The sequence below is a fragment of the Adiantum capillus-veneris genome, chromosome 12 (assembly GCF_014529385.1).
Source record: "Adiantum capillus-veneris isolate H3 chromosome 12, ASM1452938v2, whole genome shotgun sequence".
Taxonomy (NCBI): Eukaryota; Viridiplantae; Streptophyta; class Polypodiopsida; order Polypodiales; family Pteridaceae; genus Adiantum; species Adiantum capillus-veneris.
This window is the reverse complement of record NC_140942.1, coordinates 71,219,963-71,232,602: the sequence shown is the minus strand read 5'-3', so window position 1 is coordinate 71,232,602 and position 12,640 is coordinate 71,219,963. Positions and strand designations below refer to the sequence as shown.

General features: G+C 42.9%; 1 protein-coding gene across 3 annotated transcripts; it reads left to right on the top strand.

Moving 5' to 3' along the window:
- The first annotated feature begins 1,446 nt into the window (after positions 1-1,446).
- LOC147445917 (uncharacterized) lies at positions 1,447-12,126 on the top strand. Of its 3 annotated transcripts, none has more exons than XM_086525249.1 (9): positions 1,447-2,256; positions 2,570-2,654; positions 2,744-2,889; positions 3,006-5,351; positions 5,421-7,459; positions 7,552-7,600; positions 7,717-7,967; positions 8,051-8,155; positions 11,827-12,126. In XM_086525249.1, the coding sequence occupies exons 3-9, from the start codon at positions 2,782-2,784 to the stop codon at positions 12,071-12,073; spliced, it is 5,145 nt and encodes a 1,714-aa protein (XP_086381375.1). In that variant the 5' UTR covers positions 1,447-2,256; positions 2,570-2,654; positions 2,744-2,781; the 3' UTR covers positions 12,074-12,126. The 3 variants fall into 3 exon arrangements, with proteins under 3 accessions (XP_086381375.1, XP_086381373.1, XP_086381374.1); XM_086525247.1 differs by adding an exon at positions 2,442-2,482 and having other exon boundaries at positions 2,744-5,351; XM_086525248.1 differs by lacking the exon at positions 1,447-2,256 and adding an exon at positions 2,442-2,482.
- The last annotated feature ends 514 nt before the right edge of the window (positions 12,127-12,640 follow it).

Genomic DNA, 12,640 nt, shown 5'->3' with positions numbered 1-12,640 from the left:
TTCAACACATAAGAAGCTTAGGAAAAGCATGTAGGATCTAGATAACACATTTTTTACACGTTTAACATCCCTCTCTACGTGTGGATGTGTTATTTGTGTGGAAATATACATAAACAATTCACACGATCTCTAGTATGTATTAGTATGTATGCCAAAACCATTGGAATCAATAAGAAAGACCTCTTCAAATGTGAGTATTTTGGACCTTAAAAGTTAAGTGCGATGGATCTTTTTCAGAGACACGTAAGAAGACTTGCCGATAATCTAAACTAACATAATTTGGCGGAAGGGGGAGCTCTTTACATGTGCCGAAATCTACGACATGAAGGTTGAACTCCAAAACTTAGAGAAGCCCCTGTGCACGCGATAAAGAGGGAGAGAGAAAGAGACAGAGAGGCCGCCGAAGGCGGTCGACCGTACTAGTCCTTTAAAGTTTTCAAGCAAGTAAGCAGTTCTCTCTAATCATGTTGAGACCTTGCTCGTATTCAATTTTCACTCTCCGATCATGTCCAATACTTGCTCTTCTATTTGAAATTCCATCTCATAGTGTCAATACAATTTTTATTGTGTTTTACTTGTCTAGATTGTTCAATGCATCATTTCTATCGGCAAACTTGCAACCCAATCATAGTGGACGAAGGCAATTTGCCAAGCAATGTAGAGCTGAATTGCCTTGTGGTTGAACCCACACACACACACACACACACACACACACACGTGCACAAAAGCTAGCATGTGCTGGAGCATTTTAAACTTCTTGAGAGAAGGCTAATTACTTTTGAAGAGCTTCACACATGCACCCTAGTGCCTCAAAGCCCCTCTTTATATGACATCGCCACAAAATCCAATTGACCATCCTCCTCCCCAATACTAATGGCAAAATATTGTGTTTGTGGTTTCAATAAGGGTCTCACCGTAGTAATAGGCATACATGGCATTGATCTAGGCAACCTCTCCAACAACGTATCAACTGTTCTTGCTCAAATCGATCATGGTTAGACTTCGTAGAGTCTAACCCTTCACCACATCATTCATGGTTTGATCTCGCTTCCATGTTGGTACAAAAGTACCTTTTTGTTCGTCACATATGACATTACCATGGCGGACCGTATGTGTGTGTGTGTGGGATTGATGGCTATGAATGGATATGCAAAAAATTTTCAAAAGAGGAAGACTACTAGAAGACTAGGAAAGGGAGGGAAGGGGCGGTTTTGAATTTTTAAGTTTGTGAGCTAAGTTTTCCTTCTCCTTGAATAAAAAACTTTTAGTAGAAAAGTGAAATGCATGATGTGGCTTCTCAATATCAACAAATGTGGTGGGGTTGGCAAGGTTCTTGCTTGTCTTCGTGGGAACGTGCTTTAATAGCCTTCCCAGACCTAACAGGGGGTCGGACCGCCCGCCGCCCCCCCCCCCCCCCTCTCTCTCTCTCTCTCTTCTCTTCTCTTCTTCTTCTTCTTCTTCTCTTTCTCTCTCCAAACTTTACTTCGCCTGTTTTATCTCCCCCCGCCCTTCTCTCTCTCCTCCATGGCTATGGTGGAATGCGAGCTTCGCTGATCAGCAGCACCGTCTTACCTCTCCTCACCCACCTTGCCGAAGAAGAAAACTTCCATCGCCGAAGAGATAGCTGCTCTTTGATCAGCGCTCAGGAAATTGTTTCGGCCGTTCGCTCGCACAGATACCCTCTCCTCCTTTCCTCCTCCCCGTGAGTGTGTAAGTGCTAGTCCTCTCCTTCTATTCTTTGTTCGAGAGGCGTTGCAAACCACAGTAAAGCTCCCGAGGTTCCCTCTGCTCGAAGCTCCAGGAAGGTAGCAATGGTGGTTATCAATAAAGCAGCTCCATCCTGCTGCGAGTTTTAAAGCAGCTGAGCTGCTGCAACAGTTAGGCATACCGGTGATCTTCCTCAAGGGATCCAACCTCAGGCAGATCCAGGACAACCATCTGGCTAGACGGCTATATAATGACAATCAGAAAATTCACCGTCTCGAAGCATCAAATATTGTTTGTTTAGCATGGGCATAGATTTACCTCACGGTTATGTAACAGGAGGAATCAGGATCATAGTTATCTTGAAAGTAGCCTATTAAGAAAATGTCATGAATTGCTGGAGAGATAAAAGGGACATACAGCTTAGTTTTTGAGGGAGTAAAAGAAACCCACAGTGCAGATAAGCCTGTTCGACATGGAGAACTATGGCAATGACATGTATCTCTCTCATCCTTCCATAGATTTCACGTTGCTTGATCGGCCTTCAGGCAGGTAAATCCTTGTCTTGAGTCTATACTGAAAATTGTTACAATCTTTTGATGCTAGTGTCATGTCCAGTTGGGGAACAGTCAAATTGAAGGTTTGATGTAGGGTAAAGCCACATTTCAATTATCATGTGTACAGAATGTGGAAAAAGGCTGAACTTGTGATCATATTGAAAATTTTATTCTCTGCAGCACGATTGCGGCTTGTGAACCAATTGCACATTTTCCACAAGGTTTTACTTTCTTGCTTTGGTCATCTATGCAGGGATGTTGCATGTTGTAAATATTCTAACAGTACATATGGCAATGTTTTCACACAGGGGATACCTCATTTTCATCCTTCAATTTATTTGGTGGTGCTGAGCTTCAGCACCATACCAATCAGTCGATTACAGATACAGGAAGGTATTCTCAATGATATGCTTGCCCAACTTTTTGAAGAGCATTGTAATGTGATGTAAGCTGAATTTCTCTTAAAATTTGTTTTGTTACAGTTATGCTCTACAGGCCCACAAGAATCTGATAAAGAGACATGCGTCTGGGGGATTTGTTTCGCTTTCCAATCAAAGTGAAGGAGTACATGATTTTCTTGAGCAGTGTAACCAGCCTGAAAAGTCTGATTCTGGTGTTTGGCCTCGAGGTGAACAGTCGGCCCACTTCCTACCTAGAGTTGCAAGTGCCGATGAAAGGGTTTTAATACCTTTTTACCAGAAAAGTAATTGTGAGTCACCTTCTCATCATGATGAACGTGAACAGGTAAATGCAGAAGCAACGATGCCCCATACATCTGTTGGGTTCCTGAAATCTATGTCTAGGGAAGCCATGGATCACTCAAGATTGATAAATGCTTCTCAAAAAGACTCCAGAAATCAAGCATTTAGTTTTCAAGGAGTTCTCAATGTCCCACCAAGCAGCAATTTTGGATCTAGTAGTTCCACTCCAATCAAAAGTGGCGTGCCCTCACATTATCAAACTATAGACAACATAAGTAATTGTGGAGCACAGTATCAAAACCAAGTCGAAAGTTATGATGGTTCAAGTCAGACTGGTGTCGCGTTTGATCATGCTCCCAGCTATAATTTTTCAGGGAATCAAGGACCCTGGAAAGGAGCTATGCAGCACGCACAAGCTGTTGCAAGCAAGCAACTTCAAGGTTTTACAAGGAGGGTTGGATCTTCTGAGCTGCAATCGCAACAACAACTTCAGGAGCTGTTTCTTGCACAGCACCTCAAGCAGTTGGAGGATGCCAGACCAGAACAAGCGGCTAATCATTCTTCAAGGACCTCATATTCTGAGCTTCTTCATGGACCTGATACACCTCCTCAGCAACAAACAACTGATGAATTTGAGAATCCTTCACAAAATGCCGAAGCTATGGGATGGTCTGTTGATGCGCCGTTAAACTACCAAGGGGTTATGAATGACTTGGGTATGCAGCAGAATTATAATTCGTCACAGATGTCTCGTTTTAGAGAACCTGTAGACTTGGGCAGCCACTTAGGGAACTTGAAAGACCACAATGGGCCTCCACTAGCCTCGCACACAGTAGGACAGCTTGTGCCAGAACATGTATCACCGTCCTCCTGTCATCAGGTAAGGAAGCCTGCGATTCATCCAGGAAGTCAACATTTGACTGGTGCACACACAAGAGAATTTGACCTTGGAAGTGATTGGAACAATGATCTGAGAAAAAATACTCAGCCACTTGCAAAGTCAAATGCAACTCACTATCCTTCAGGTGAATCAGTTATGAAACAGAAAGGAGGAAATCTCTCTCATGCTAATGCTTTCTCACAAAGTCAGCAATATTTTCAAGAGCTGCAGTTTGTTGAGCAGAGGAACACTTTATTTGAGCCAAAACACCCCGTTTCGAATCTGAATGTCAGTTTCTTGCCCCAAAGTTTGAATTTTGCAAAGGGCGCGCTGAAAAATGGTATGCAGCAATATTCTAACAATTTCTCTACCATAGAAAATCTTGTTGGGTGCATGTCACAGAATTTGCCTGGAATCCCTTCAGGATTTGTTGCACCTTCTGGACAGCCACAATGGATGACCTCCACATTGTTGGAAAGTTCTTCAAGGCCTACAGCTGTTGAAACAGGGGGCCAACATCAAGTGAAATCTTGGGAAGGTTTGCAAGCTCCTCAACCGAGGAGGGGGGCCCGTTTTGATCTGGAGTCAGCTCCTGAAACAGGATATAGTTCTCCACAGCAATTGTCTCAACAGGGCTCTCCCATGTTGGGTGTTCCTCTGGGCCAATTTGAGGCTTCTGACACTAGGCAGCAAGGGCTGTACAACACACAGGTTATTGCAATGAAGACGAAGACATCTGTTGCAGGGAGCGGCTGTGTTCCCAACCAGCAAATGTTTATGCCATTGTCAAATGCCAGGGTTCAACCTGCATCAGAGCTCCCTAGTCAGTTGCAAGGGGCTTTGCAAACCCCTCAACCGAGTAAGGGGGCCTGTTTTGATCTGGAGTCAGCTCCAGAAACAAGATATAGCTCTCCACGGCAATTGTCTCAACAGGGCTCTTCCATGTTGGGCGTTACTCCGGGCCAATTTGAGGCTTCTGACACTCAGCAGCAAGGGCTCTACAACACACAGGCTTTTGGCATGAAGACGGAGACATCTGTTGCAGCGAGTGGGTCTGTCCCCAACCGGCAAACGTTTATGCCATCTAATGCCAGGGTTCAACCTGCATCAGAGCCCTCTGGTCAGTTTCAAGGTGCTTGGAAAAAGTACACTCCTTTGCAGTTCCCACGTGAATGTGGCTCTCTGGGCCAGCAATCCTCAGATGGGCTCAGGCCTCAACATGGTTTTCAGCAGCAGACTTATCAAAATCCTGAAGCTCCATATTATGCACCAGCAATGTCAAGCAATCACATTAATCCCGGTGTGCCGTATGTTTCGAATCAACTTGTTCATGATGAGCTGCTTGCACTTCAAAATCGTCAACTTTTGGAGAACCGTGTTATCCAAGATCAAACAGCAAGTCTACCTATTGCAAATGTAATGAAAACTGTGAGCAGACATGCAGTGAAGTTGGTTCCTGATGTAACAGAAGAAAATCAAAGCGGTTCCCACAAATCTATGGAGCCTCAGGTAAAATTGTGTTTTTTTGTAACTGTTTATTTGATCAAGGCTGCTTTGTAAAAGGTCAGTTATCTTCAGGATATGTTTGTTGAAAGACAACGAGAAGTGCCTCAACAGCAAGTCAATTCTTGTACAGCAAATGTATCCTTAGCCCACCTTAGGGGAAATCAGTCGTCCAGCTCGTTATCACCTCAACATTTTAGATTAGGGCTTGGACCTTCTCAAGATTCACAGCATCCGATTGATGCAAGCTGGAGTAGTTTTCCTAATCAAAATAGTTCAAGCGGGGATATTCCCACCTTGAAATCAGCTCATAAAAGCTTGAGTGTTCAGTCGCCTCAGAGGAGAGCTGTTTTTGAATCAACCAGGAATAATGAAATCGAACTCAATCAAGGAAGCTGTGCATACATGAAAAGGATGGGTTTGCAAAGCAGTGGAACATCTCCTTCTGTCTTCATCAACAGGCCTCCACCAGCGTTGCAAGAGACAGCACCATCTGATACTTCTCCCAGTTCAAGCTTTGTTTCAGGACATGTAAGAGGTGGCACGTCTCTTGTTTCTGCAAGCAGAAATCCTTACCCTGGTGAATATAATACAGGGCGTGAGCCAACTCAGTCTAGTGACCAAGCAAGATTGGATATGACTTCAGGCATTTTGCAAGGTCAGAAAACTGGTTCTAATTGTGCAAGCCATCAGGATGCTGTGAGGGGCTATAGTGGTAAATATTCGTCCATTTCCAACTACTCTAAACTGCCTGATTATAGTGCCAATGCCCTACCCATGCAAAAGAAGCACCTGGTTGACAGTTCTACACAGTTGGACAAGGATGAAAGTGGCATAAACGTAATTCAGGATCATAAGAACAATTTCTCCTTTAGACAAGTTGGGAACAGCTGGCATGCAGTCGATTCTGAAGGCTTGGCAGCTACTTCAAAATCATCTGTGCTTGAGCATCCCCAAATAATTGTAGATAATGAACAGGAATTATCTGGAATCATGGAATCTTCTCGAATGCCATCTAATAGTGTACGAGGGGTCAGTGATGGAAATCAGAAACAAGAGACAATGCAAAGACCCTCAATGACTTTGAGGAACTCTGACAACTGGAGGGGTGAAGAGCACTCAATTCAGGCCCCCAATATGCAATATGCATATGGTGATCAGCTCAATGCTTACAGAGTTGCACAGTTTGGCAATGAAGTGAGGGGGTCAATGCCAAAGACTTCATCTTCTAACATACAAGGAGAAAGGCATCATTTATCATCTTCAGTAGATGGTGGTACGTCCCATCATTTGCAAGCATGGAGACCAAGCCAAGAGACAAACAAGTATCAGCATGAAAAATCTGTGGATTTTCACCCTTCAGAAACCAAGTCTGTTGGAAGAAACACTAGAAGGCCACCACCTAGAGCTCCCTCCTCTGTGATGAGGCCAGGTATGCAACCTTCAATTTGTGAAGATTTAGGACAGAGGCAGAGTTTCAGAAGGCATGAACCGAGTGCGAGGACTGCTGAATCTGCTACTTTACCTTTGCCTGAAACTAGTAAACTTTCATCGGAATTTGGAAACAATCTTGTAGAGCATATGCATGCTCGCAGATGGTCTACTAATCTGCATGCTAAAAATGTGGAGTCGGCTGCTGTAGTAGATGCTTTGCAGCGACACAGTGTTTCTGTTTCAGAAAGTAAATCACAGGACATGTCACAACCTCTTGAGCACTCACAGATGCAAAAGGCCTTGGGTAAATGTCAGACTGTCCCTAACCCTTCTAATTTTAACCACCATTCTTTAAATTCTGCTGGGTTTGAGCATATCAACATTCAGCCTCCTGAGATGTCTTCCCATGAGCCTGCTGGTAACAAAGAAATTCAGGTTGCAGCGAGTGACAATCAAGTGCCTTTGGGGTTCAACAGCTCAACCATGAAAGAAGAGACTGTCAGGACTTCTATACAGGGTCCTGTATCAATGCCAAAGGGTGATAGTCAATTATCTTCTTTAAGGGCCATCACTCCTGGGGAAGTAGCACCCCCTTCAAAGAAAAGGAAGAAGCAGCTTCCCCTGCTTATTCCCTGGCATGTTGCAGTTGCCCAACCAAGCATCAATTTACCTTCTAATAGGTTTGTATATAGAACTTGGCATATTCTCTGTAATGGCATGCAACGTCTTTGTTAATTCAGTACTCATCATGTTGGGGCTTCGGTATTCGCAGCGATGCAGAGATGGCGTGGGCTACTGCCTTGAATCGAATTCCCGAAAAGGTGCCTCCAGACCTCTATTCTAGATGGCATTTTAAGAAAAGATGCATCTGTGAACTGGCATTTATTTAAGGTCACTGCAATACTATCTAATTTTCCTTTTCTTTTATTGATCAAAGGATGTTGAGGCTACACATGAAGAAAATACATTGAGTGTTTTGCGAGCAAGGAAAAGGTTGATATTGACAACCGAGTCCATGCAGCGGCTTTTCCCACCGCTTTTAGATGGTTTGATGCATGAGAAAACACCTGCAGAGGGAGAGTGTGTTATTTACGGTCTTGCAAAGCGTGCACTTGAAGATGCATGTAGGCTGGTTGCGATGAAGGATCAGGCAGTGCTTGCGGAGAGCAGCCCATCCACAATTAACTCGTATGCCTTCTCTTGCAAGCATTTTGCAAATGCTACTTATAACCCATACACCTTACCATTACACTGTTTTTATTTTGCATCAGGTCTTCTCAAGGGCAAGTTTGTGGTACTGCCAAGGATAGTGAATTAGCGAAGTGTGTTGAAAACTTCATGGACAGAGTCAAGCATTTGGGCATGGAGCTTGCAAGGTACTATCAAAATGTCTTATTACGTCAGAAATTGTGCCTGTGCCTTATCACCGTATTGTCATCTCTATGCCAGCTTGTCTGTACTTCTAGATAGTTGCTAAAGAGGTTGGCCAGCAAGTAACATATCAGTGGCCACCTCACTAATTGTGAGTTATCATGATGAAGTAGAGATACCATTGAAGGTAGTTTTACTGCACCATTGACGGGTTACTTGCATATATCATATCAGGGACCAGATTTGCAAGCTTTGAGACTTGAGAATTTGATCGGTTTAAGATGATTAGATTTAAATTAAGAGTATCCGTTCATCTAATAGATTGAATAGGTGTGTCAGGTCAGCTTTGATTAGCACTGCTATTGCAACCACTGTTGGCCTCTAGATCCATTTCAATTGCTGATATTGATGCACTCAAAGATTGAGAAACTGATTGTTCATGTTGAGAAGGGATGGTTCATGGCGAAGATGATTGACGGATATGTCATTGTAAAAGGTTCAAGACCAAAACGTTTCAACATTGTTGAATAGGTAGTGTCAGGTCAGCTTTGATTAGCACTGCCATTGCATCCATTGTTGACCTCCAGATCATTGTGCCCAAAAATCGAGAAACTGATTGTCCATGTTGAGAAGGGATGGTTTGTGGCTAAGATGATGTTTGATGACATCACTGTAAAGGATTTCTAGATGTTTCACCATTGAAATGTGTTGTTTCATTGCGAAAGATGAGGAAACATGGAACCGAAATCCTCTTAGATGGATTAAACATTTGCAAGAGTGGATGATCATTGATAACTCTTGTTCAACTGAAACAATATTTGTATCATCTGAAGGAGAAAAACATTCCAAACCCTTGAAATTTTTTATTTCCAAACCTGCTGAAGTGCATTTCATGGTCATCATGACGATGCATTCAACATTTGCAGGATTTTTGGCTACTCTGTGAGCTGTTCAGTCCAATCGACATACTGTACGTAGGTTTTAGTTGAAGAAAAACTCCAGAGCGAATCACTTGTGTCAGTAGATTGGATCCTTGATGACCAATTTCCTTCAGAGGGTCTCTGAAACTGATTTTCGACCTCATAGCGCTCTTAAATAGCAGGTTCACTGACCTTTCTACCCTTTTTAACCAAATTGTGTGCGATTTGATAGTAGTATTGAATTCGAGAGAAATGTGCTTCAGATAGCCAAATCTTTCTACAGCATGTGTCATTATCATGCAATAGAAGATGCCAGAACAAAATCTAACAGGAGATTTTGCTCAGGTCAGTTAAGTAGGCTTCAATAATTGAGTTTGAAAAGCCTTGAGGGATCATGGGCTCTGATGCCAATGGAAGGCAGTTTGGCTCTGACAGATGATAATGTTGAAAGAAATCAAATAGTGAGGAGGTTGCAGTTGAACTCGACAGACACTAGCTACATTCATTGTGAAGGTTCCCTGAACAAATTGGGATGTGTGCTTGCTTTGAACAAATTGGGATGTGTGTTTGCTCCGGGCCTTTGGCCACATTTCATGGGATTTGAAGGAAATGAGCAAGAGTAGGTGTGCTCACCATTACCGATGACTAGTACGGCTGGCCGCCTTTGGCGGCCATTCACATCTTATGAGGATACATATGCAGTTGCTCGTGTCTAAGTTCAAGTTCTGATATCCACATATCTGGCATCTAATGCCAATTTTTCAGCTTATAGCTTTAGCCCTCGCGGATATTTGCTAGCATGCTTTTTTCTTTGGAGAAGGGAGAAGGGGGGGGAGGAAGGGATTTCACTACTATGTTTGTGTTTCACTAGGAGAGAGCCACTTTACCCTTTGCATGTGAAATGCAATGACTACTCAAAATTCAACATGGACTAACACAATATTGCAGCACTCCAGGGAATTGATAATTACTTATTTGTTTCTTGGCTTTAGAGCTGTTAAGCCTTTATAAGAAATCAACCTTCATGTAGTTAATAAGTAATTGCGTTTTTTCTTAACCTTTTTTTTTACAAAATTGATTCGGAGGTTCATTTTTATGTGGCTCTTTGAAATGCATGACCTACTCATCCTCTCTGAATGCTGTGCTTAGATGTATCCCTTATATCTTTGTGGGATGGATAAGAGCTGGGGCCCTCCACAGCTCTCTCTCCACACATTATAAGTTGTGGTCAAAACTGTCAGTGAGGCAAGGGGCATGTACTCGAGAGTTGCTTATTATAGAGGGGTTTCTGGTGATTCATTACTTTCTTGTTGAGAGGGGGGGGGCTATCTACGCGTTGTCTTTTGTGTGAGGAGGAATGGTCAGCTTAAGTTGGTGGACTAGGCACTCTGCTTGCCCTGTTCTTGTGGTCAATCCTGTCAGTGAGGCAAGGGGCATGTACTCGAGTTGCTTATTATAGAGGGGTTTCTGGTGATTCATTACTCTCTTGTTGAGAGGGGAGCGGGGCTATCTACGCGTCGTCTTTTGTGTGAGGAGGAATGGTCAGCTTAAGTCGGTGGACTAGGCACTCTGCTTGCCCTGTTCTTGAAATGAAGCAGAGTACGGAAGCTCCAGTGCCTAGAAGGCTGAGAGAAAGAACTAAGAGTTTAATTGTGATGTAGTCCATTTATTTTTGTCTGCCAAGACTTGACAAAGCAGAAAAATTTAGATTTGCGACCGGTTGGTAAACACTGTCAAATTTTGGTATCAATAACACCGAGCCCAGTCTGATAGACCTTTCTGACAGTATGAAGCGTTATATATTGTAGTTCTGACTAGTCACTAGATCCTCTTCTCCTCGGCGGATACTAGAACAGACTGGTATTTAATCTCTTGGCAACAAGAACAGATGGAATTGGCTATCAGTAGCAATACCTTGTACAGATTTTTCTTCCAAAAACATGCTTCAAGGGACTCTGATAGGATGTTTGGCACAGCTTGCTGTGCTAAATCTGACATGTGAAGCGTGGGTTCAAGTTTTTCCCCTTTGAGCTTCTGTTGAGCAGAGGGGTTTCTGTTTCTCGTGGCTATGAACCATGGTGTCGATCGAATCCCCCCTCGCCGACAGCTCTTCTTAAGACCTTAAATCCTTCACTGGATCTGCAATCCCTGCTCAATTGGAGGGCTAATTTCGGATTGGTATGCTTCTGCTTTGTCCTAAGCTACTTATTAGAGTTCTTGTGTGCTTCAGTGTCTTGTAAAATTAAGCGTTTACAGTCCTTTATAGTAACGTTGGGATAGTTGTAGCTTCTACCTACAACCAGTTGAAATTTTCCAGTCAAGAGGAATCAGGAGCGTACTTGTTCTATGTTTCAAAAAATTTGACTACCTCCCCACTTGTTGTGGATATGACCTTTACACTGTGTTGGTCATGTTTTACTTTCTGACTCCTTTGAGACCTGTTGAATGCATCTGGTGGCTGACACAGCCATGTTTGGCATGTATTTTTGTGTCATTACTGTCGTCCACAAAGTGCTGCTGTTATCATTAACACGTAATGTGTTGAAACTCGGAGTGTCTCAACCTCACAGAGTCGGTAGTATATTTTTCATGGGTCATAATTTGTGGCCTTGCATGTCTTTTGCAGTAAAGTCTGTGAAGCCATAAAAGGTACAGGTCTGCATGGTGTGCATGTCATGGTATTTGAATGGGCTATATAGGAGTGCTGCTTTTATTCCTTGCTAGTAGGCATGCACTCACGGACCTTTTGTTTGCAGGTTGGACTGCTCAACTTCGGTATCAGAGCTTCAAGGTGAGACGCATGAGCTGGAGAAGCTATCAATTGTAAATAGACTAGCCAAGCACCATGGGATAGGATTTACCATGGATTCATCCGACAATTTGTTTATAGAAAACATTTTTGAATTTGGAGTGGGTGCTCGGAGACCCACCGCACAAAGATATGTAACTGCAACAGCAATGCCTAGAACGCTGCCAGAAGGCGTAAGATGCCTTTCATTGTAGCCTCAGACTGAGTGTAAATGATAATTCTGTAATTTATCCCCATTGTATGTGCGTCTTGAGGTTGCCATATCTTATTCTTGAACACAGGATATTTATTCGTTGTATGGTGAAGGAGTCTGTGCTTACAAGCTTTTTCTAAAGCCTGTTTGTTATGCCCCTGCTAGTTTGATTCAATAATTAATAAAACTCCTGGTCTTTGGTGAATCTGTTCTGAAGCTATTTTTGGGAAAAGGGGACTCCATATCATTTGAGTTGCTTACTGTATGGGTCTTCACATTTGTTGATAGGAAGGAGGCAGTCAGTTGCTGCACAATTACGAAGTCAAATATGAAGATCTTGTTGGATGCAAATGGCAGGCATCTTTTTTCTGTTATAGGCTTGTGGTGGATACTTTCTAGTTTATGAGTGATCAGCTCATTGACTAACTATGGCTATCTCTACTTTAATGACGGTGTTGTGCTAGATACCTCTACATGATTACCTCTGGCATTTTCATATCGATCATTGACCTGGGTTTCAAAGTCTGTCAAGGTCATCTTAAAATTGCTCCATAATCAATGCCTCTTT

What these genes read in the sequence shown, in the direction of transcription:
- LOC147445917 (XM_086525247.1), top strand. Translation starts at nt 2,180, where the DNA reads ATGGAGAACTATGGCAATGACATGTATCTCTCTCATCCTTCCATAGAT. An exon ending in TCGATTACAGATACAGGAAG is followed by an intron (nt 2,655 to 2,743) that starts GTATTCTCAATG and finishes GTTTTGTTACAG; the next exon opens with TTATGCTCTACAGGCCCACA. An exon ending in ACAAATCTATGGAGCCTCAG is followed by an intron (nt 5,352 to 5,420) that starts GTAAAATTGTGT and finishes AGTTATCTTCAG; the next exon opens with GATATGTTTGTTGAAAGACA.